Source organism: Cervus elaphus, chromosome 18 (assembly GCF_910594005.1).
Source record: "Cervus elaphus chromosome 18, mCerEla1.1, whole genome shotgun sequence".
NCBI lineage: Eukaryota > Metazoa > Chordata > Mammalia > Artiodactyla > Cervidae > Cervus > Cervus elaphus.
The window spans coordinates 41,852,869-41,878,770 of NC_057832.1; the positions used below are offsets into that span (position 1 = coordinate 41,852,869).

The 25,902-nt window shown below is 38.2% G+C and overlaps 1 protein-coding gene and 1 pseudogene across 8 annotated transcripts in view; one reads left to right on the plus strand and one right to left on the minus strand.

The window, feature by feature from the left end:
- The window catches only part of RUNDC3B (RUN domain containing 3B), a 156,123-nt gene extending 150,876 nt beyond the window's left edge, over positions 1–5,247 (plus strand). For 2 of the 7 annotated variants that reach the window (XM_043871728.1, XM_043871730.1), the window contains one exon: positions 2,882–3,387. In XM_043871728.1, coding sequence (XP_043727663.1) covers positions 2,882–3,027 — 146 coding nt within the window. In that variant the 3' untranslated portion in view covers positions 3,028–3,387. Of the gene's footprint in view, positions 1–2,881 lie in introns of all 7 variants that reach the window. The other 5 variants (XR_006334842.1, XM_043871726.1, XM_043871727.1 and 2 more) reach the window with 5 other exon arrangements.
- A 2,197-nt stretch (positions 5,248–7,444) lies between these two features.
- LOC122673832 overlaps positions 7,445–25,902 on the minus strand; it is a 53,364-nt pseudogene continuing 34,906 nt past the window's right edge. The window contains exons 11-17 of the transcript XR_006334841.1: positions 21,270–21,337; positions 19,244–19,368; positions 18,455–18,628; positions 16,438–16,547; positions 11,886–11,960; positions 9,577–9,657; positions 7,445–9,235 (exon numbers count right to left, since the gene is read on the minus strand). The product of XR_006334841.1 is annotated as a phosphatidylcholine translocator ABCB4-like (transcript). The remainder of the gene's footprint in view (positions 9,236–9,576; positions 9,658–11,885; positions 11,961–16,437; positions 16,548–18,454; positions 18,629–19,243; positions 19,369–21,269; positions 21,338–25,902) is intronic.

Genomic DNA, 25,902 nt, shown 5'->3' on the forward strand with positions numbered 1-25,902 from the left:
TCTTTTTTAGTACATCTCATTAGGAGGTCACTGTCCTTTTTGCACACTGAGAGACCCTTTAAAAGACTGTTCCTTTCGACATCGTCTGTCACAGCTTCCTTGCTTTGTGGAAAACAAGATGTTCTGAGATTCTTTGGTACATATCATGGCCATACCCAGGATCAGCTGTTTCTCCAAGAGGTCCTGTTTCCTTACACTAGAAAATGATACCAGAGAATATAATCTGGGCCATAGAGGTGCCTGCTATGACTGGACTGGTCACTGTTTCTAGCCTTTTCACTAACAAGTTAGGAAGTTTTTTAAAGAAAAATATACCTTAAATTTATTTTACTTTGTAATTCATACATAAAAGGTTTCCAGGTACTTGATTTTATATTTTTATATCTTTCTCATGAGGAAAATATTGGTCCCTAGTTTATAGGAACATAATTATTTGCTTTTTCCCTTATTGTTCTAATTTCAAAGTAATATTATCTCTGTTACTAAAATAGGAAAAGTTAAAATAGATTAAGATCAGTTTGTAATTAATCTTGCAAATATATTCCAGAGTCAAAGTACTGTGCTTAAAGTTCATCTCAACTCTGCTAACTTCTACTTTCATAAGTAACTGTTTTATTAGTTTAATTATCTATTGATCTTTAAAAACATATGCAAATTAAAATAAATTCATGTTCCTCAATATAAAAGGTAACACGTTATGGGCTTTGCTTTTTCCACTACATAGTATATCCTGGAAATTATAGAGATCTTTCTCATTCTCTTTTACACCTGCATATTACTCCATTGTGTATGTTAGACTTTTAGTCTTTGCAGTTACTGTGTTATAATCTGTATGTTTTAAAAATATGTGTAATCTAAGTATATACTCTCAAAGAATTGAGAATAGGACTCAAACAGGTACTTGGATGCCAGCGTTCACAGCAGAATTATTTTCAGTAGTAGATAGGTGGAAACAGCCCAGATGTCCATAGAGATGAGTGGAGTAACAAAATGTCATATACACACACCATGGAGTGTTACTGAGCCATGGAAAAGGGATACATACCACATGCACGAGCCTTGAAAACAAGTATTACATTAAGTGAAATAAACCAGACACAAAAGGGCAAATGCTGGATGATTCTGCTTTTAAGAATGAATCTAGGATGGGCAAATTCACAGAAAGTAGATTAGAGGTTTCCAGAGACTGAGGGGAAGGGGAGAAAGGAAAGTTACTGTTTAAAGAGGTAGGGAGTTTTTGTTTGGCAAGATGAAAATTTTTTGAAATAGTGGTTGGTGATGATTGCACAATAGTGTGAATGTAATTAATGTCACTGAATTGTACCTTTGTGTGTATGTAATTAGCAGTAAATCTCTGAAATATTATAGGTCAATGATGAATTAGGAATTTGGGAGAAATTGTTCAAGCATTTGAGTTCCTAGAGCATTTAGCAAGAACTCTAAATGGCCTGAAATAGGTCTCTAAGCTTAGACCTGAAAAGGAACATCTGTATCTTTTGATGATAACAAATGTCATCATCAAAATAAAGTGAAGTCACTCAGTCACGTCCGACTCTTTGTGACTCCATGAACTGTATGTAGGCTACCACACTCCTCCGTCCATGGGATTTTCCAGGCAAGAGTACTGGAGTGGGTTGCCATTTCCTTCTCCAGAGGATCTTCCCAACCCAGGGATTGAACCTGGGTCTCCCACATTGTAGGCAGACGGTTTACCATCTGAGCCACCAGGGAAGTCCTTCATCAAAATAAGCTAACATTTAAAACCTGAATGTAACAATTATTCTTCCATATGTTTTCCTAACAGTGTTATATCTTCCTATATTTTACTAGTCAGCGAAACCATGAAGTGAACATGGTCATCTTTCGGTGTCTGTTCTCCTTTTACAAAGGAAGGAACAGGCTCAGAGAAGACGCCTTTCCCCCGGTCACATGGCTGTAAAGAACAGAGGCATTCTTTCATGTCCCAGCACAGTTCTTACTGAGTCATTCATTATGTAATTGTGAGTGTCTCCTGTGTGCTGGCACCGGGAATATGATGACGACCACAGCAAACTCCGTGTCCTTACTCAGTCTGTGGTTTTTTAATAAAGGAGCGCCCCACAGTTATCACATAGTATGACAGTGAAGACACTGCAGAGGGGCTGTCTGAGACAATGCATGACATTCAGAAACGTCTGACATCTGGTTCAGTTTACATTTCTGTAACCACGTGAGTAAAGCCTAAGCTTTCCATCTTCTTTGGAAAACTGATTTTCACCTTACTAGCCTTTCACAGCCTTAGGCCAGCCTCTTAGAGCAAGCGTGTGCTGCTTGGGAAAGAATGTTTTCCCCAGGCGTGGACACAGACCTCAGCCACTCTTCCTTCAGGGACCAGCTGACTTCCAGCAGGTAACCGTATCCTGGTGCAGCACAGATGCTGAATAAGTTTATTCAGTCAGTGGACACAGGTTCCCTGGGTCCAGCCTGCAGCTGAACTGAAGCGGCTCTGCTGTGTCTGCATCACTTTACCTTTACCCACATACGGATCTCCTGGTATTTCTGTTGCCTGGGCACTTGTATTGTTGCTATAGTTTTTTGTTATTTTTTACTAATCGAATATGACCATATTCTCCCCCAAAAGGTAAATTCCATTTTTGTTCCAGAACATCTCAAGCTTCCAGATCTGGAACCTTAAAAGCAGCACAAATAATCCCACTGTAATGTTTCTATAAGGAGTAGCATTGAAACTACTGGAAGATCAAACATGTCAACATACAGATGTTTGATTTTACAGTATATCTGCACCATTTTATACAGTATGTAAAGTTTAATGGTTTTAGGATCTTACTAGTATCAGGTTTCAAGAGCAATTAAATATTTGTTATTTTATCCGAATTTTTAGGTAAAGAAGATACTCCCTCATTACTTGGTCTCTGTGGGTCTCTAACATCAGTGGCAAGTTACAAATCTCTAACAAGCCTAAAATCAAATGACTACCTTGCAAGTCCTACAACAGAGATGACAAGTCCAGGTCTGACTCCATCCTGAAAAATTGTATGTAAAAGCCAGAAGTTTTTATGTTGCAAATATTCCATATACGTAAGTTTGACTGCTGGGAAAATCTTTGGAATTTTATATTGTTCTGGGACATGTCTGGAATTCTGTTGCTTATATGAGAGAATTTAGTCCACTCCATGTAAACTTCTGGGTGAAAAAAAAAATGCTGCCATTTTTCATTTTAAAATGATTATATTTGTGACTGAAGTTTAAAACACAGGCTTAGAAAACTTTCAGATATCCTCTAATAATCCATTGCAAATTGTACATATTTATTATTCAGCTGATTTTCATATATTTAAATGTATCACAGTTGCCAGAGACGGAGTTCAAGGTTTTACTCCAGACATTTAAGTATTTTCTTTTGCTCGCTTATTCAACTGCATTTTCTAAAAATGACTTCCTTCAGTTTTCATCCACTCCCTCCCAGGTCCCTTGTCTTTGAGGAGAAAGGTTCTCAGCAGTTTGTTCAGTGTAACAGCTGCCGTTTAGCATCAACCTAACACTCCATTCAACATTTTATACATTTTGTAGGACGTGCCTTTAGGCAGTTACTAAATTTGTTCAGGCCACAGGGAAAGTATTTTACAGTATTTTAGGCCATTTAGGTAAATGAATAACATTTCATTTTCTCAAAATTTCCTTTAAAGTTTACCAATTTAAAAATTGATCACATTTATGTCCCATAAACTGGAAAAACTTAAAGATGTAGAACAGATGTTGAAAACACTTTTATCAGGAGAGATTTCAAGTTCGTTTAAGGATTTGAGAAGTTTTAAAATAAGGATCAGTAGGCTAATCACCATACTTAACATCTGACATCCAGTGCTGTTTTTCTCTTGTGTGCAAGAAAGAATTGTGTCTTACGTGCTTTAACAGCTTCTGTCATTAGTCATGCCATAATCTCATTTTAAAACTGACCTTAAAAATTACTAGTTAAAAATTAGTTTTATTAAAAAGCTCTGAGCTGTCTTTTAAATTTTTGCAAATTTTGAAACAACTGTACATTTGGTCCCCCCAAATTCCACCATGTTGAAAGAGGAAACGTATGAAGTATATTTTCTAGAGTAAGTAGTATGAGGGAAACATGATCAATTGTGCCAAAGATGTTTTATACATTGTTTACATGAAGAGGCTACTACAATACTTATCTGGGCCTTCATATGCTATTTTTTGTTAATAAAACACTACATTCAAACTTAGTAACTTTGACTATAGAAAGAACATTCCTCCTAAAATATTGAGAAAAGCAGTACTTACTACATTATTCTTTGTATTAGAAATGTGGGAGTGTGGTGGCTCTCTGCAATACTTTACTCTCATTATTCAGAATTTAAGATGATAAACAGTAACAAGGCTACTCTTATGTTAAGACAGTTCAGTGTCATTTCAGGGACAAAGAAGACCTGCAAGCCCTTAAAAGAAATTATTTAGAGGCATCAGAACATACTCAGAGCTTCCTTCCTTTAGCTTAAGTCTTTAGCACTTGTAGTAATGCAAATATTCTTGAGAAATGGTACCATCAATCTAGTCTAATTCTGTATACCTTCTTGTGAATGATGTATCTACAGCAGTTTGTAACTCAGCAAGGGGAATGGAAGGAAGGTTGAAACAAGGGTACTGGAAACCTTGGGAGGAGCGAAGGAGAAACGATTAAGGGCGGGGGGATCTTCAAAAATTTTAGGCTGGCCTTAAGCACTGTTGCTGCTGCTTTCCTAACAACGGTCAGACTATTTAAATGCTTTCATTCATGGTCCACTCTCAAATGACATTATCCTTCAGTAATTAAAGAAAATCACTGTTACATTTTCCATACATGTTTATAATACAGAAAGGAAATACGGGATTCCATAATTGATCATAATTTTCAGATTTGTTCTAATGTGCACAGAATCTTGTGCATCTTAACGTGCTGCTGAACGCAGATTGAAACATGACATCTGAGGACAGTGACGTTTTCTCCTTTCTTGGAGCTCTTGGTATAAAATGGATCTGCTAATGTGACTTCAGGTTTCTACACAGTTCATTTCACGCTAGTTTTAGAGATAGTTTGTTAACGTTTGCATGAGGTATGTCTCGATCTTCAGTAGTGTTCACTGTCCACACACCCTCCCCTAAACAGAATGCTGAACTATATGCTACTATTTCCATGTGTATTTTGTTGCCTTGATGTACAATACTTGTTGCATGTATATTAAACATTTTGTACCACGCAGTAGTAGTCTTATTTTTTCACTGACAAAATGTTATTTGATTCAAGGTATACACTGAATTTTTGTTTCAACAAATGTGGTAAATGTATATTAACACCTCAAATACTAATATGAAAATGATTTTGGAGAAATCTACATTTTGTTTCAAATTACTTTTCATTTTCTAAAAAAATGACATAATATGGTTTAAATTGACAACATTCACTCAAGTGGTACAGTACAGTAGTGGTTTTGGCTGAGTTGTGATTTAATTATGTAACAACCCTGTTTGTTTTCTCACCTGTAAAATGGACCCACCCCCATTCTCTCAGCACCCATGTGATGGCATCAGGATAAAGTCAACATTAAATAAAATTATAAATTCTGAAGCGGTAAGTACCAAATGCAAACTACTATTAACTGTGACTGACAGGAACCTTAAACATCCAGGTAGACTAGGTTGGTTTTAAGTCATCTTTATTAGATGTACATATAAGTTTTCAAGTGGTCAAAAATGTTTCTCAAATTTACAACTTATGTAAACTCTTTGTTAAATTTCTGATTGTTGGTTATAGTTTCTAGGTTTGATAAATTAATACAGTGGATTACTCTGGAAATGTCACATGACTGCTTTGAACATCAGGGCTCTTAATTTCTTTTACCTAGTCCACTTTGCTCTTTAGTAAGCAAAGCAACTTCTATTTTGCTTTAGCTTTTCTTCCCCACTGATAGGAGGGGAAGATAAAATTATACCAATGCCATGGTGGTACCTTTAAAAAATATACTTTAGTATAAACCAAAACTTTTGTTTTTAAATAGGTCACCTGATCATAAGTCCCATTTTTCATCCTGCCAGTCATTTTTCTAAAACCAGCTTCACTACACAACACTTGGTCTTAATATGTGACACATTCTGGTGTTTTCTGTTTTATTCTAGGCTAACCTATGCTATCCTATTTTCTTTCAGTTTAAAAAAAAAAAGGTCTTGAGAGAAAAAAACAACTCTGTAACTTTTCAGAGCTGTGCCCAAAATACTTCCTTGGTTTTCTCTTGCCTTCTTGCTCCTCCTTTGGCAGACCAGGCCCCTTGGACTCCTCTTCCAATATGATCTACCACGTGGCATGTATACTCTGCTCAAGTCACTGGTGCTAAGTACCACTGCCTGATTGAAGACCCCCAACCTCCAGGTATGTTGCCTTGGACTCCCTAAGTACCATTGCCCGATCAGTCTCTGCACCCCAGGCCAGGGGAGAATTCTCCAGCTTTTCCATTACTTCTTTTGTTTATTTCTAACAATCACAGCTGAAACCTTAAGACCAATGAGAGTAGCTGAAATGTCTTACCTCCAGAGCTGTTTATATTGCCTACCACATGAAAGGACTCACCTCAGTAAGTGTTGAGTGACAGATTAAAACATAGTAACAGTAATTTACTTTTAAAAATTCCTTTTGGACAAAAATTAAAAAGTAATACACCAAACATTCCCATATCCCTGGAATTTGTGCCCTGGGGGGGGGGGGGAAGGCTAGAATTAAAGGAGTCACATGTGGCTAAATAAACATAATGAATAGTTTTCCTAGAAATAACTTTATTTTTAAAAAGTAATATGGAATTATATGAAAGGCAGCAAGCATGTAATACTTGAATAAGACAATTTTCTTAAAAAACTTACACATAAGAAATGTGTATGGTAGAAATTTTAACATTAACAGAATGCATTTAGAAACATTACCAAGAATACAATTTGTAGCCACACCTTTTTTGGTTTCTACTAGTAACGCTTTTTTACCACTTAAGTATGCTGCTGCTGCTGCTGCGTCGCTTCAGTCGTGTCCAACTCTGTGCGACCCCATAGATGGCAGCCCACCAGGCTCCCCCGTTCCTGGGATTCTCCAGGCAGGAACACTGGAGTGGGTTGCCATTTCCTTCTCCAATGCATGAAAGTGAAAAGTGAAAGTGAAGTCGCTCAGTCGTGTCCGACTCTTAACGACCCCATGGACTGCAGCCTACCAGGCTCCCCAGTCCATGGGATTTTCCAGGCAAGAGTACTGGAGTGGGGTGCCATTGCCTTCTCCCCACTTAAGTATAGACAAAGACTAAATTCAGACTTCTTTCTTTCAGATACATTGCATGTAACGTATGTTACAAAAACTACAGGGAATTAGGTTTATTTAAGTTCTTTTATAAAATAAGAATTTTCCACAACACAGTCAGTAGTGGGGCAAGGAGAGGATGAAAGTTTCCCTTCTGTTTGTTTATAAGTGACATTAACTTGAAATACATAACTTATTTTTGAAACTATTGTTCAAAACCTAAATTTTTTTACCTTTTCCTACCAGTTACCCAAAAGAAGCACAGCAAAACAAAGGTAAATTTAAATTTAATACTGTTCAAATCAGTGTTCTAGATAAACTTCCATGTGTTTTATACATATGTTGATAGTATAGCATTAACATAGTTTTATATGAAAGTATTTAGCTAGAAGCACAGTGGTAGCTTTAAGAAAGCACAAAATATTTCAATGAAAATATATTTATATTTTTACGGATATATATGTTGCAAACATACGGTACATTAACACAGGATAAAATAAACACAAAAAGCTTAAATACAAACCCTATATAGCTTCTTTCTGGTGAAACAGTTTTCTACTATATTAGAAAATACATTAATTCCTACCAACACTAGAGATTTGTCACTTAAATATGTATTACTCTATTTTAGGGGAAAATGTTTCACATTTTCATAAAATACAGATAGACTGCAATAAAGTGCTTTTTCTTAGAGTATACAGATCCTGAGAAAAACAAAAATATTAAAAAATATTGTCTTGAAATCATATTCTTTTTCATTGTTACATTCATAAACTAAACTTCTTAGGCATTAGCCTCCAGTGACTGAAAGCTCTTTCTTCAAGGAAGCTGGCTTGGTAGTTCTTGGTCTAGCACACTCATGTGAGATGTGTAAAGTCAAGGGACATCTGGAACATACTCTGTCTCAGTGACGTTAGAACAAGCGAACAGACGTGACCTAGAGAACTTCACAAATGGTAATACCTGCTGACAAGACAGCTGAAACCAGAGGCCTTTCTTGTGCTGAAACAGCATTCTCACTAGCCTGAATACAGTGTGGTTTTCCACTGCAAGTTTGACTGAAGTGAACATTTAATACGGTCAGTAAACGATCTCTCTCACAGAAACAGTAGATAATACAGGGTCTTTAAACATCAAAAATAGCAGCATTAATATCACACAAGTTATATTTTTGGTTCATGAACATAAGATAGCCATACCTCTGATCAGAGAAATCTTAATACACATGAGGCCTTAAAACAGTAACAGGGTGGGGAAAAAAAAAAACCCAAATATATGTGAATTAAAGAAAATAACTGATAGGCAATATTTGGTAAATGATGTGAATAATAATATTTAAAGACTGGTTTTGTTATCTACTTTGTTGAAACAATTATCTATGTCCATGATTTAAATATGTATAAAAGACGGGAAATTCTTTTAGACTCTGTACATCATTCAGCATGCAATTGCAAAAATGTTTGACGTCTCTTGACACTCCCAACAGTATGAAGTTACATAGAAATCTGTACCAAACTCTAAGATTATTGCTTTCAGTGTAGAATAATATTTCTCTTCTTTACAAGAATGCTCAATGGTTATGATTTCTGGAGTATCTTTTTCAAATTCTCAAAATTTAGGATAAAAATTTGAAGTTAGAATGATTAAATGCAAAGTAGAGATTTACTATTCATTTAAATTATAGATAAGAATGCTAGAAAACCACTGTAAGATAATAGCGAAAAAAGTGAAAAAAGCTCTTGCCTCAGAGTCTCCTCTTATTATTTGGTCAAGGTTGTTATTTCAGGTTTAAACGGCATCTCTAGTATTGCTGTCTTTGAGCATTTTGTTTCTGGAAGAAAGACTTTCCAAATTCATACGTACTGATCATAACAGCACAAGCAGGGGCAATTTTAATTAAACGAGGAATCAGTCCTAAAAAAGGGAACAGAAAAATTCAGACCAAATTTTAGCTTGTATTTTAAAATGTAACTCATTTGGTTTCACTCTGACAGTTATCAAATTAAGTGAAGTCACATATAAAACATTGTCCCACAACTGGTGTCAGAGAACAAGCGGAACCGTTCACTCCTCACTTTAATTCCAAGTTACTTCAAAAGCAACTGGTATTTAAAATTTTTAAACTTACAGCAAAGATATTTAGGAGGAAATAGTAAATGAGGAGTATTTTCAAAAAGTTTCTGCTGAAAGGCAATTAATTTAAAAAGGGAAAGTAAACATTTTAGTCAACAGTTTGGTAAAGGAAATATTTTTACCTGTAAATAATCCAGAAAAGCCATTCTTAGCAACAATGTTCTTCATTATAGTCCAGGTTGACATTTGCAAAGGCACAGAAACTGCACGTTAAAGAAACGATGCTATTATAAATCACCGCTTAATGTCTAACATAGGTGAGTACACATAGAAGAGTGTCTATGGCTTCGGGATGTATCATCTCATCATCATAAGAACAGATCAGTTTACATAAAGAACTATTAAAAAGAAATTTTAAAGGCACTTTTAAGGTACATAGGACCAGATGCAATGAAGGAGGAATATACAGAAAGCCTCTCCTGAATTGATGTTTAAGCTTGGTGGTGTGTATCCTTTATACTTTTTTCTGCATCTTAAAAATCTTTCATAATGAAAAATTTTAAAGATATACAGGAATCTTCATGGGGTTCCCCAAGTGAAGCCATGATAACCATTTTTCATTGTACTTTTAGTGCATACATTAAAAAAAGTTTTTTCCCCTAAGAGAAGCTTTAAGGAAAATAGCTCATTCTCCCTAGGGAGGTTCCACATTATTAGAATCTTTCTGAATAGATGTTCTAGTCCTGAAATAAATCAGTCCTGTCTCCTCTGAGGGCAAGAGTTTTCCTGTAACTAACAGTAACACCTCACTTATTTGCAACTACTCAAGTGTCTGGGACACAGTAAGGAAAGATTTATACATCTTTTGAAAACAGCAAAAATAGATGTTACTCAGATTCAAACATAAACCTCATGAATCAGCTGTACATACACAAAGTTCACTTACCTTCGTCGTACACAATGATTCTAAGCAGCTGGCTTAGCCCACAGACTACAGACGCTAAAGGTGAAGAAAACCTACTGAAAGGTGGGCGTCCGCCCATGTGAGCACCGTGACAGCTGAAGAGCTCCGTCTCGCCCAGATCAGCGGGCGACAGGCCGGCACCCCTGAGTCACCCTCACCCGCTTCTGAGAGCTGCGCTACGAAACTACAGTAACCAGCGTGCACAGTGAGACACTCGGAGCCATCAGGATTAAAGTGCATTTTAGGAAGTACGCCCCGCGGAAAAGGGAAAGTTAGGGAAGGTGTCATTCAGTAATGGCGCTGTAGAATCTGCAACTTAATGAAGAGGGGCTCATTATCTCCAAATTTCTTTTACATAATATTAGATTCTCTATGAAGACAAATGAGGCCTTTTCATTTAGGAAGCTAATCTATCTATATAAATAGTGTAACTACAGTAATTAGAGCAACCAAACAGAAAGGATACATTTAAAAACCAAGCACAAAGTATTTATGACTGAAATTTATCTCTCTAAAAACAGTGACAAAAGCTTTATACTACAAGTTGGCAACTTATACTCGTTGTTTAAATGTTTTCAATTTTGGAAACAACTAGTAAAGAAAGGAGGCTAAGTAGCTGGGTACTTCTAATCTTACAGAGCTCAAGTTCCAAACTGGCCTCTATTTTAATAGTAGGGTGAGATGAATGTAAAAGACGACAAACAAGAAGACTTCTCAACTGGAGGTAAGCCATGGCAGAGCCCTGCCTAAAGATCCAACATCCAAGAGCTTTTTCTACAGGGGAAAAGCAACTTCATACACTGTAAGGAAACACTGTGTGATTATTCAAGCACAGACAACAATAAACACTCCTCTACTGACCATCCAAATGATCAAATTCTAACAATTTTATGTTTCAGAAACAAAGCCCTATTTCCAGTGGGCTTGCTACACTGGATAATAATAACAATGAATCTAGTAGAAGCAACTAATAGTACTTTTTTTTTAATATGGACCATTATTATTTATTGAGGTTGTTCAGTATTGCTTCTGTTTTATGTTTTGGTTTTTTAGCCAGGAGGCATGTGAGATCTCAGCTCCCCAACCAGGGATCGAACCTGCACCTTCTACATTGAAAGGGAAGTCCCCGGGACAATTTTGTTCTAGAAGAAATTACAGGTTATAAAGAAGTAGATGAGATAACAGGGTGGGGGGTGGGGGGGGGCCTCACCCTATTATCTCATCTACTTCTTTATAGTAGGGGGGACACATCAAAAGGGAAGCTAAAAAATAGAAAAGAAAAAAAAAAGGAGAATATGTATATGCATACTAATATAGTCTTTAAAATTTCTGAAATTTTTTGTTTAGGTTTCGAGTTTTTTCTGGGTACTCCATTCTAACAGTACATTAGTTTGAGTTAAGTACAGAGGAAGGCAACAGAGGGGCAGGGGGAATCTTGTCTTCCCTTTCTTAGATATTCCTAACAGTATCCAGAAAGAAAATATTTTTCATGGCATCTTAGACACATTTTAAATTAATTAAACTTACTTTTCTGGCTTTCATATATCCAAAGTTATGTCTGCTTTTGTGTTCATCAAATGGCAAAGTTAGAACAGCTGCAAACTAACAAAAAGTAAAATTGATTAATTTAAATTTTCCCCAAAGTATTTTATACTCTAATTAGCATATTAATAAGGATAGTAATAAAATCATAACTAAACTGAAACATAAAGTGAAACCAGAGAGGTTTAAAGAGAAGCTCCTGTTGAAGAGAACAGATAAAGTCTTACGTATTCCTCCTAAAGTTCAGGAGTAAGAGAACAGTCCCCCTATATTCCTGAGGTCACCCTACACTAGTTGGCAGTCAGAATTCCAACCAGACCTCTAACTGCAAAACCAGTATTCACAATTTCTGATGCTCCTGTGTGTTCCGTTATTCCTTTACTACAGATGAAGGTATAATATGTACTTTAAAGCAGAAATTCAAGTACCTAGTAATTAGCATTTAAAATTTTCCAAAAGTTTTAAAATTTGTTAAAAAAGAAAATGGACTTTTGAACTTTTAGTGCTATATACGTTTTCTTTATGGGTTTCAACATATTTATCAAATGTAGTTCACAAATCATCTTTAAAAACACATTTCATGCAAATCAAAACCACAATGAGGTACCATCTCACGCCAGTCAGAATGGCCATCATCAAAAAGTCTACAAGCAATAAATGCTGGAGAGGGTGTGCAGAAAAGGGAACCCTCTTACACTGTTGGTGGGAATGCAAACTAGTACAGCCACTATGGAGAACAGTGTGGAGATTCCTTAAAAAACTGGAAATAGAACTGCCATATGACCCAGCAATCCCACTGCTGGGCCTAACACTGGGGAAACCAGAACTGAAAGAGTACCCCAGTGTTCATTGCAGCGCTGTTTATAATAGCCAGGACATGGAAGCAACCTAGATGTCCATCAGCAGACAGTAAGAAAGCTGTGGTACATATACACCATGGAATATTACTCAGCTATTAAAAAGAATGCATTTGAATCAGTTCTAATGAGGTGGATGAAACTGAAGCCTATTATACAGAGTGAAGTAACTCAAAGAAAAACACCAATACAGTATATTAACACATATATGTGGAATTTAGAAAGATGTTAATGATGACCCTATATGAGAGACAGCAAAAGAGACACAGATGTAAAGAACAGACTGTTGGACTCTGGGAGAAGGCAAGGGTGGGATGATTTGAGAGAATAGCACTGAAACATGTATATTACCACATGTGAACTAGATCGCCAGTCCAGGTTCGATGCATGAGAAAGGGTGCTCAGGGCTGGTGCACTGGGATGACCCTGAGGGATGGGATGGGGAGGGAGGCGGGAGGGGGGTTCAGGGTGGGGGACACATGTACACCCATGGCTGACTCATGTCAATGTATGGCAAAAACCACTACAATATTTTAATTAGCCTCCAATTAAAATAATTAAAAAATTTTCAAATTAATTGATTTAACAGTTGTTTCCATAATGCCTTAATTAAGCAAGGAAGGTTTTCTGAAAGAACAAATTCCCTTAAGAATGTCTTATATTTGATATAACAGTCATGCAAAGTAAAACCTAGTGTCTATTTTCTGTTTCCCAACTTACATTTGGCCAATATTCTCATAAAATAACCTTTAAAATCATTTATTTTTATTTCACCCATCAATATAAAGAGATTTAAGTTCTTGAAATCAGTTTCAAAGATCTCAGATAAGATAAAATCAATTGTTTCTCCACAATCTAACACATACAGTTGTCCTTTCATATCTGAGGTGTATTGGCTACAGATACTGAAACCTGTGGAGTATCTGTCCCTTATATAAAATGGCACAGCACAGTTGGTCCTCCATGTCTGTGGTTCCACATCTGTGGATTCAACAGCCAAGAATCGAATTGCTTCAGTCTGCAGATGCAGAAGCCCTGGACAGGGAGTGCTGATGGGAGTATCAGAGGTGGCAACAATGCGGTATGAGCCTGACACTTCGCAGAGTAACAGGGTTTAGGCTGTTCTGTTTTCTAACAGAAAGCCTGGGCATTATCCCACTGATGTGCTTTTCCTGTTGCAGAGATACATTTTAATTTAACAGTTAAAAGACAGTACTATTTTCTAAATTGTTAAAGATTTTAAAAATATATTTTCTGTGTTAGTTAAGAAAGAGTAAAACAACATTCTTTCATTACTGGAAAGCTGAGACAACACCCTAGAGCCATTCAGCTTTTTTTTTTTTTTTTTTTTTTTTTTTAACATAAAGCACTAAGTGCAGAACTGGTTCTACAATTCTGTTAGGGGTCGCTAAACATAAATGGTACTCGTTTTTCATCATTCATGGTGGATTAAGATATAAATAAAATTTGTAAGTTACTTTTAATCACCTCACAAATAAGAGAAATAATGAAAAGATTTTGCTGGTAGTCTAATTTCTTAAATTGCTACCAAGAATTGCTCTTTTGCCTCAATATATTTATACCCCATTATAGGGTTAACTCGACATACACCAGACCCGAGAATCTTCACGTCTCAATTTTGAACACAATCTCAGGGTCTTCTGTAGCCTAGGTTTTCTGACAGTTACTCCAGTATTTTTCTGCCAGTCTCCATGACTTCACTGTGCTCCTTCACTCTCTTTATCTGGTTCCAATATGTCAGCACATCACCGTGTCATCAAAATTTGTTCTCTTAAGTATGTGGGGATAAGAAAGCTCTCTGTGTCCAAGATCATGGTGATAAGAATCTGCACAAAGGCCCACTACATGAGTTTTCATTATGTGAAAGAGTGGCCAAAGGTGAACTCCCTACTACCCAAAAATGGTCACTGGGTACTGCTCCCTTCTAATTGTAAGTTTTGTTCAAATTCTTTTAAGAGGTACTCAGTCAGAATGTTCCCAAAGAAACAGGAATTAGCAGCAAAGGATGCAATTACTTCTATTCAATCAGATGATACATAAGAGATAACATTTATAAAATATTAACTAACAACATCTACTGGTATTTAATGACCAAACTGCCAAACACTTTTTGTAATAAAGTACTATCTAAACTCATTATCAATTGCACTCATCTCACACGCTAGTGAAGTAATGCTCAAAATTCTCCAAGCCAGGCTTCAGCAATACATGAGCCATGAACTTCCAGATGTTCAAGCTAGTTTTAGAAAAGGCAGAGGAACCAGAGATCAATTTGCCAACATTCGCTAGATCATTGAAAAAGCAAGGGAGTTACAGAAAAACATCTATTTCTGCTTTACTGACTATGCCAAAGCCTTTGACTGTGTGGATCACAATAAACTGGAAAATTCTGAAAGAGATGGGGATACCAGACCACCTGACCTGCCTCTTGAGAAACCTATATGCAGGTCAGGAAGCAACAGTTAGAACTGGACATGGAACAACAGACTGGTTCCAGATAGGAAAAGGAGTATGTCAAGGCTGTATATTGTCACCCTGCTTATTTAAATTATATGCAGAGTACATTATGAGAAACGCTGGGTTGGAAGAAGCACAAGCAGGAATCAAGATTGCTGGGAGAAATTATCAATAACCTCAGATATGCAGATTATACCACCTTTATGGTGGAAAGTGAAGAAGAACTAAAGAGCCTCTTGCTGAAAGTGAAAGAGGAGAGTGAAAAAGTTGGCTTAAAGCTCAACATTCAGAAAACTAAGATCATGGCATCTGGTCCCATCATTTCATGGCAAATACATGGGGAAACAGTGGCTGACTTTAATTTTTTGGGCTCCAAAATCACTGCAGATGGTGATTGCAGCCATGAAATTAAAAAACGCTTACTCCTTGGAAGGAAAGTTATGACCAACCTAGATAGCATATTAAAAAGCAGAGACATTACTTTGCCAACAAAGGTCTGTCTAGTCAAGGCTATGGTTTTTCCAGTGGTCATGTATGGATGTGAGAGTTGGACTATAAAGCTGAGTGCTGAAGAATTTATGCTTTTGAACTGTGCTATTAGAGAAGACTCTTGAGAGTCCCTTGGACTGCAAGGAGATCCAAGCAGTCCATCCTAAAGGCAATCAGTCCTGGGTGTTCATTGGAAGGACTGATTTTGAAGCTGAAACTCCAATATTTTGGTCACCTGATGCGAACAGCTGACTCATTTGAAAAGACCCCAATGTTGGGAAAGATTGAAGGCAGGAGGAGAAGGGGACGACAGAGGATGACATGGTTAGATGGCATCACCGACTCAATGGACATGAGTTTCGGTAAACTCCGGGAGTTGGTGATGGATAGGGAGGCTTGGGGTCACAAAGAGTCAGACATGACTGAGCGACTGAACTGAACCTCAATAATAACTAGTGATCTAACAAATTCAAAAGTTTCACAAAGATATAATGTAATATAATAAAGAGATATAAAATGCATTTTAAAATATTTAATGGCTAGTACTGATAATTTATCTTCAAAATAGGGTAATAAATATTTAGCACTTTGAGGATGCACTACTTTAAAGTTGTTCTATCTCAATAGACATGAAATGCTACATAATATTTTGTTTTGTTTTAGTAAGACAATTATCACTATTTTGGAATATAACAACAAAAGAATAAACTTACAGAACCAGACAATGCCCCTGAGGTAAAGTTGATCATAAATGTTGGTTCATATAAGCCAGATTTTGCACACAACCACCTCGTTAAGACTTCATAGTTATACCAGTACATTGATACAAAAACAGAATACAATGAACACATTTAGAAATGAAATGTGGACTTTACGGAAAATATTTGAAGAATATTATATATTAAAAGAAAAGAGAATTCTAGTATTGACACACCTTACTTTCTGCTTAGACACGTACTAGGTGAAATCTGTAAAAATAGTAACCAAATTCTCCATAATATTCTAGCAGTCTTATAAATAAAACTATGCATCAGTAAAAAGTAGGACTTTAATCTCAAAACCCAACAAGAACATGAGAGGGAAGGAGAGAGTCACATCTCATGAACACTGATGTAAAAATCCAAAAGAAGAACAACTGAAGTATTTCATGAACTATCACACACTATGACTAAATTAGGTTATCTGATAAACACAGTGGTGGTAAAAATAAGAAATGCTTTAGATACCGTGTACCACATTAACAGAATTGTAAAATCATCTAAAAATGATGGAAAAGTATTCAAAGAAATTTCTTAGAAACCTAGGAATAAAAGGCAGCTGCTTCAACTGGATCAAGGATATTCATCACAAACTTAAAAATGAAATAGTTATAATTTACACATTATTCTCTACATAGAAAAAAGGTAGGCAGACAAATTAGGATTTATAACAGTTTTAGAAGAAGCTGAATATAAGCTAACAGACTAAAATTAACTCACATTGCAACATCCACAAACACTGGAAAATTTTTTTAAAAAGATTTTTTTAAATAGGCACTAAAAGCTGCAGATTCTTGTACATACCCAGCAAGAGACTTAATGTTCCCAGCATTGTTTACTTGTTTATTCATGTATAAACAAGAATGAAATCAAACAGCTGCACATATGAAACAAAAGGAATATTTCCAAGTAAAATTTTATACCTCAAAAATAGGCAAAACTGAATACCATTGTTTAGCAATAATACATATGTGGTAAGACTACTTTTTAAAACCAAGTAAGTGATAAAAATTCAGGTAAGAGGTCACCGCTAAGGATGTGACAGTGGAGGGGGACATATGTGGTTTCCTGATTTTAAAAACTTCTAAGTCATTTACAGAGGTAGTGACGTCACAGGTGTTTATTAGCACACTTGGTAATTTATATCCTTACTACTTTTTATGTATAAAACATCAAAATAAAAAATGAAAAAGTATTGGTCTAAGAATCCATGGTGTTTCTAAAAAGCACAGCTGAACACAAAAGTTGAAGAAAGATAATAATGGAAAGGGAAAGATACAGGACTGTGAACAGGAGTCCAAGCAAAGGATTAAATCAAAGGGAGAAAGAATGTGGAAGGTTAATACAATGGTTCTCAGTGATTATTTCTTCCAGGTTTTAAATAGAAACATCAGATTCACAAGAGAAGTACTACTGAAGTATGCACATTCTATAAGTTGGTAATTTTGTATTTCTTCATGATTTTCTCCCTTTTCATAATTCAATGGTTAGCACAATCTTGAATCTGATTTATAATGGTCCCTACAAGACACTCAAGTGGGGGAGATTTTTAATAACTGAAAAAAGTAGGAGTCAAGATAATTCACTTAAATGTTATGATATTTTGTAATTCACTTAAATGTTATGATATTTTGATTTGTAGTACTTTACGTATCTTATTAATTATGACTTCTTTACAATAATTTTAAAGGTAGTTTGCATTACCTAAATATGAGTACTCACCAATTGATATTTAAAAAGAAAGAAAACACAAAGAGAAAAGAAAACCAGGCTTCAAACAGAAACCATTCATTAAATAAATACTTATCAAGATCTGAGAGAGCCACACTGAACTAGGTGTGTGTAATCACCTAAGACAGTAACGTACCTTTAGCCTTAAAGAGTCTAGAATTAAAAAAAAGAGAGTCTAGAATTTCCTTGATTTAAAAGTGGTATATACAAAGCAACTTAAAATGTAGTAGATAAATCCTACCTGAGAATGGTACATCTCTAAGAATGGTAGGAGCCCAGCCCCTCCAGAGGGAAATCCAACCATCTTCAGATACTTTCTTGCTGACAAATCAATGTAGTTCCTCATAAGAAAACTTCTTCGATTGCATCTTGGTTCTAATCAATTCCAGTGGCCTTATTACAGTCACTGCGCCAACTGGTACAAAACAAGAAAATACAACAAAAGTAAAGCCATGCATTATGAAGACATGCATGCAGAAATGAGTATTTCATGCATTTTTATATTTTAAAATTTTATTCTAAAATGTCTGCAAACTGTATCTAGTATCTAATGATGGCAACATCCTGGCTCAGATTTTTTTCCTTGATAAAGGTATTTCACATACCTTACTCTTTCAAGAGCAGTTCCACAGCCATTATACATCAACCAGGACTATTATAAACCTCACTTCCACTACACAGAGAAAAATGTCCTTCTGATTAAACTCTGAATCTCAAAGTTTATACGATTAAAGACTCTGGCATTAATTAGACTCTGTGTTATTATCCTAAAATCTAGAATCTAAGGTCTACAGTCTCAAATCTAAAAACTCTGTCCAAGAATTAACGGGATAGGTTGATCCCGTCCTGTTCTGATGGCAGTCTCCACACAATATGACCACTAGAGCGTAGGTGTTAACATATGAGGACAAACTACAATGCAAAATAAATCTTTACCAATACGCTATTTGAAATTCTCTATAAATGTAAAAATGTTAAAACAAGCTTTAAGTAGAAATCAGAATGAAAATATTGTGAATTTATTACTTACGTCTGGCCACAATTCCAGCAACAACTGGTATGCGGCTTTCATTCTCTCCTAATTTAGATCTCAGAAGAGCAGTTAATTGATCGTAGCAGGTAAAATAAATAACTGTGGCAGGAACTGCCATCACTCTGTTAGAAACATACAAAAAGATTTGCACAACACTGTCAAAAGGCTTAAACATATTCTTAAGTTATTATTAAGTACAAGACACAGTGCATGGTGCATGTGTGCTCTGTCATGTCAGGCTCTGAGACCCCATGGGCTGTAGCCCGCCACGTTCCTCTGTCCATGGGATTTCCCAGGCAGGTGTACCAGGGTGGGCTGACACTTCCTTCTCCAGGGGATCTCCCTGACCCGGGGATCAAACCCACTTCTCTGTGTCTCCTGCCCTGGCAGGTGCGTTCTTTACCAACTGCACCACCCGGGAAGCACAAAATGAAGATCCTTCTACTTTACAGAAGCTGAAAACCACAAGAAATCAGCTATGAGATCAATTTTTCTTTAACGATTATCAGTGTTTAACTTAGACAACAAAAAGATGCAAAGTAGGTTTCTGCTCTCCAGAGATTGGTAATGTAGTAGAGAAGACAAGTTTAGAGCACCCAGTCAGGTCGTAAATATGAAAAGACAAATAAGTTGTCTTGACTTATTCTGTGTCTGGTCTTCATTCCCAACTACATACATTATGGTAACATGAAAATCACTAAAGTAAAACATCTTGTAAAATTTACTTGTAAAAAAGTACAAGCACAATTATAAAATACTGCGGACCATGTCATCCCTGCTTATAACTGAAAATGATGTCACCAGAATTATATATATATTCCAATGACATTCTTTCAAATGAAAATATTAAGACAGAGTTATTAATTAAATACAAAGTGGAAGGTACATCATGTCATCAAGATTTAATGCAATAAGAAACCAGTCTCTGTTTCTGGTCTAACCAAAGGACTATCACAGACCACACGTGGCAATGCCTAATACTCTACAGTGAAGTGTGGTGATGAGAACCTCGGAACAGGACTGACTGCTGCTCCTGGGTCTATCACCAACCTTATAACCTTAGGCACTGTTTAGAGTATGTGCCTCAAAACTGACTAATGTGCTCCATAACAAGATAAATCAGAAAGAAACGAGGTAGAGAAAGGCAAGGTATTAATTGGAATTTTTACATTCAGCCTTACTAGCTTGTCATATGAATTCACCTAATACCTAGGTGAATTAGGTGAATTAGTACAGAATTATCTGGAAAAGAAGTATAAATAGCACAATACCTCTCATTATTTTAGTAAAATAAAAACTCGAACACTAATTCTTAATTTCTGAACATGAAAAAATAAAGAATGTTTGTGCCCCAAATTGGTATCTTTAGGCGGGCCTATTTGTCTACTTGACCTTGGGTCATCTTCAAAGAATTTAGCCGCCCTTGAAATACTCCCTGTAACAAGGCTTTTCTGTATGTCTGGAGGACTAAACCAGTTTGCCTGCATTGATTTGTGCAAATGATGTGAGTTTTGGTAAACATCTGTTTCTTTTTGGGGGGCTGGAGTTTCAGTAACCACAGCCAGTCATGAACACAGCATGCGATTATCATTAGCCCCCACTGCAAACCCTAGACTGAGATTCAAGTGCCGGGAAGGCAGAACTGCACTTGCCGTGGCGGCCCGGGGCTGGGAGAGGCGCATGCGCCCTGCGTGTCACAAGGGGCGGGGGCGGAGATCTCGGGAGGACTCCGCCTGGCCAGCTCCTGTTGCGCCTTTCCCCTCACTGATTGTGCTTCATGCCTTTTCCCCTCACTGATTCCACTTCGTGCCTTTTGCGGTAACAAACCACAGACATCAGTATATGTCCTGTGAGTCCTTCTAGCAAATCATCAAATGTGGGGTAGTTGTGAGAGTCACAAAACAATGCTCTAGAAAATGAAAAGCTCTGATATTAAAAATGCATGATATGTCCCATCATACTGACAGGGCAAAACAAAACCACCACCATCACTAAGTAAGAAAAATACTAAATTTCAACTTACAACGCAGGAGGAAGGCCACTCCACAGGGATTTAATGCCCTCATTTTGAATGATTTTCAGAAAAGCATCCTAAAATTGTAATAGAAAAAAAGTGGTCAAAATATATACCTGATATACCTGAACCTGATATACAAAAAAGTTTATAGTGATAATTGGTATTTGATTCTTTTAAGCATTTATTTCTAAAATAAAAGCTTCCCAGATTTATATATGCCTATTCTTTAAAAAGGAAAAAACAGAATTTTTCTCAACTTCCAGACACGAATAAAGCATTTCTAAATGACAGTTCCTGCTTACAAAATAAACCTATATTACTCAGCTTGGGATTGTTCTACTCAGGGCTAAGAAGCAATGTTTTTTGAAGATTATTATGAAAAGGAAGTGGAGGGATGGCACAAAGTTAGAATAACTCTCGTCTTCCCAGGGTCTCTGCCTTGGCCGTACAGATTGGGAAACGACCCTGTACCTTTGCACCCGCACTGCCCTCTCCCGAAATCCCTGTTCTCCCCTTGGGGAACGCTGGAGCCAGCCCCATGCGCAGCTACAGAGCAGCCCCCCCTGGAATGCCTTCTCTGGGAGCCTCCAACACCAGCTCCACTCAGCCTCACTGTCAGACCTCCCTCAGACAGGGGACCCAAACGTGTGCGCTCGCCGGCGCACACGCGGGGCCTGTCACTTGCAGCGAAAAGGCTTTGGGGCTGCGGAACCGCACAGGGCTGAGGGTGGATAGGCAGGTCACTCGGCCTCTATGGGAATCGGGTGTCAAGAGACTCTGGGCGGGGTGGAGGGGGGACAGCGTTGAAAGGAAGGAGGGGTGTGGTGCTCTGGGGCTCTGCCCGACCCAGGTTGGGGGAGCGGTTAAAAAAAAAAAAAAAAAAAAGAATAACTCTCCTCTCCAATTATGAAATCTGAGGGAACATTATTTAAATCCAATATTTGAAAGCTCTGAGGAAGAACAAAAAGCAAGTAGAAGCTAGAGGGAAGCTTACTGTTAAAAGTCAAAGTGCCATGAATGAGGTTTGCACATTTACAGCTTTTTGCCCATGGGAGCTGCAAGGAACAGTACATTTACTTGCTTGAGACGGCAAACACCAGAGTTCAGGCTCGTAGACTAATCAGAAAGTCAGAAGGGAAATCCTGGGAAAAGAGGCTACAGAGGACACTGTTGTTGCTGTTTTAGTCGTTCAGTCATGTCTGACTCTGCGACCCCACGGACTGTACCCTCCAGGCTCCTCTGTCCATGGAATTCAGGCGAGAACACTGGAGTGGGTTGCCATTTTCTTCTCCAAACAGAGGACATAAGTAAGCCCTTGAATTTAGAGACAAAGTCAGCCACAAGAGGTGGCTCACCACTCAACTGTGCAGCCCCAGGAGAAGACAACGAAAACAGACACCCCGCGGATGGCAGACGGGGTGGGGATTTCAGCTGCAGCCCACCACAGTGGTGCCTGAGTGTGACGTCTGAACCTAGCCAAAGTTAACTGCCTTTTGGAAAAGAACTGACTCTTGGGAAGAATATAAAAGAACCCAGAGTCTTTACAATGCATTCTTCATAATGTCCACTATCCAATCAAAATTCATTAGACATAAAAAGAAACAAAAGAAAAAGTCATCAGAAACCAGCACTGAGACGATTAAGATGATGCTATCTGCAGACAAGAACTCCAAAACACCTATTATAAACATGTGCAAGGGGTACAAAGATGATGGGTCCATAGTGCATGGGCAAATTTGGAACTCAGCAAGGAAATAATTACTGTTAAAACTTGCAAGTGAAAATTCTAAACCTGAAATGAAAAATTAACTAAGTGGGCTTAACAGCAGAACGGAGACACCGAAGACAAACCTAAAATTAAATCGGAAGAGGGAAGAGAAAAATAATGAAGAAAAATGGGAACTTCCCTGTGGTCTAGCAGTTAAGACTCTATGCTTTCACTGCCGAGGGTCCAGTTCAATCCCTGGTCAGGGAACCATGATCCAGCAACCCACGTGGCATGGAAAATTAAAAACAAAAAACCAAACCTTTAGAAAAATGATCAGAGGCTCAGAGACTTGAGGGGAAATATCAAGCGGTACAGCACTAGTTTATGTGGAGTCATAGAGAAAAGGAGAGAAAACAGAAGAGGAAATTACCTGATGAAATGATGAGCAAAAAACTCCCTGAATTAGTGAAAGGTATCAATTGACAGAGTCCCAAATATCAAAAAAAGAGAAAAAAGTGAATAAGAAACAAATAAAACAAAAAACAAGAGGAAAATGACAAAATACATACAGGCAAAGGATGATTAAATGAAGATCAACTTCTCAGCAGACACATAAAAGGCCAAAAGACAATGTAATGACACATTTAAGGTGATAAAAAAAAAAAGCAAGCCAGAATTCTGTATGCTGCCAAATACATGTCAAAAATGCTTTATAAAGACATTTCTATAGAACAAAAACTTGGAGATTACCCTGCCAAAATACCTTCAATAAAGAAATGCTGAAAGGAGTTCCTTAGGATGAAGGGTCATGGTGGCACCACATAACTACCATCTTCAGAAAGGCAGGAAGGCCAAAAGAGGTGGGAAATATGTGGTTACAGGTAATATATGTATTTCTTTTTAACTATTTAAAAGACATAAGACTATTTAAATTGAAAATTCTAACTGTGAACTGTGGCATCTGTAAAGTACTAGGATGTGCCATCCGTGAGGCAACAGCACAGACGAAGAGGAGGGGGTAAGGGTGTCAGGACATGAGGGGCCTGAGATCCACTCTACTTGCGAGTCAGCAAGTCGGCCTGCATGGCATCATGAGAGCCCAGGTAAAGACCAAACTCTCTGGGGTGAGACATAAAGTCCATCATCGCAGCAACAGCAGCAGCCAGAGTACCGGCATTCTGATCCCTGTATCCTGGGCCCCGGTTTCCACAGGCAGTGTGACGAAGGCTGGACGACACCTGAGCACACAGTGGATGCACCACAGGAGAGGACACCTGACCTCAGGGGATCCAAATCATTTACAACAGGGAGTAAGGATGCCTGTATCTTCCAAGGTCATTCACTCTCCAAACATACTTGAAAAGATGATCAGGAACAAAGGACAGACAATGCCACGCACATGAGATATGCCCAATGTGAACTTTTGAAGAACTGTTTGCCTAGAAATGGGAACTGAGGAATCAATATAATGTTATTAAAATTCAAACCAATAACAGGAAAGGAGCAAAAAAGGGAACAATTAGAAAAATATACAAAAATAGATTAATACTCCAACCATATGAAAAATTATATTAAAGGACTAAACTTTCCAATTAAAAGTTACAACATCAACAGCCATCTGCATACTATCTGTGGAGTCTCTAGGGCTTCCCAGGTGGTGCTAGCGGTAAAGAATCCACCTGCCAATGCAGGTTTGATCCCTGGGTCAGGAAGATAGCGGACTAGGAAATGGCAACCTGCTCCAATATTCTTGCCTGGAGAATCCCATGGACAGAAGAGCCTGGCAGTTCATGGGGTCACAGAGGGTGACAGAACAAGACAGAACTGTATCACCATCTTGGAGTAAAAGAATGGAAAAAATAGGCTATATAAACACTACTATGAGAAAGCGAAAAGCTGCAAGCTGAAAGGTGGCTATACTACATTCAGATAAAAGACTTCAAGATAATGAACATTACCAATGACAATGAAAGAGATTTCATTATAATAAAGATGTATCAGAAAAACGTATCAAGTAAACGTGTATGTTCCTAATAACTGAGGTTCAAAACCCTATGAGGCAGGATAGAGCCAAGGTGGCAGAGGAGTAGGACGGGGAGACCACTTTCTCTCCTACAAATTCATCAAAAGAATAACTGAACGCAGAGCAAACTATGCAAAACTTCTGATCGCTAGCTGAGGTCATCAGGCGCCCAGAAAAGCAGCCCATTGTCTTCGAAAGGAGGTAGGACAAAATATAAAAGATAAAAAGTGAGACAAAAGAGCTAAGGACGGAGATCCGTCCCGGGAACGGAGTCTTAGGCGGCATTGCTTGGGGTAGGGTCCGGGCCTGAGTGCCCTGAGGACAATCGGAGGGAGCTTCTGTGAGGTGCCAACTTGAACTGTGGGAGACCAAAAGAGAGAGAAAATTAACCGGTCGGAACACACTGCCGGCCGTTCGCAGAACAAAGGGACCGAGAAAGTCCAGAGAAGAGCTCGCAGGCTGCAGACCGGCCCAGCCCCGCCGGAGGCAGGAGGCAGGGGGGAGGGGAAGGTCGCGGCGAGACACAGGGCGCAGGCACCCGACCAGCGCGGGTGGGGACTGGGGCTGGGGACGCGGAGGGCAGAGGGCGCACGCACCTGACTGGCGCCAGCGGAAACTGAGACTGGGTCCGCGGAAGGGAGTGGGCGCGCCACACCTGGGGAGAGTGCGCCCACCAAGCCCCTGGCTGCCTGGACCGCTCTGACGGGGAAGGCACAGAGAGCAGGCGCAGCTTTTCGCTCCGCGCTTCTGTGGAACACCCGAGGGCTGGAACCTCGCGTAGCGCGGGGCGCGCTCCATATAGAACAGCCGGGAGCCTGAGCAGCGCAGACGGAGAAAGCGGCGTCAGCCCCTCCCAGCAGAGCCAGCCCGTCCCCGCAGCGCCAGCCCCTCCCCGCAGAGCGACGGAA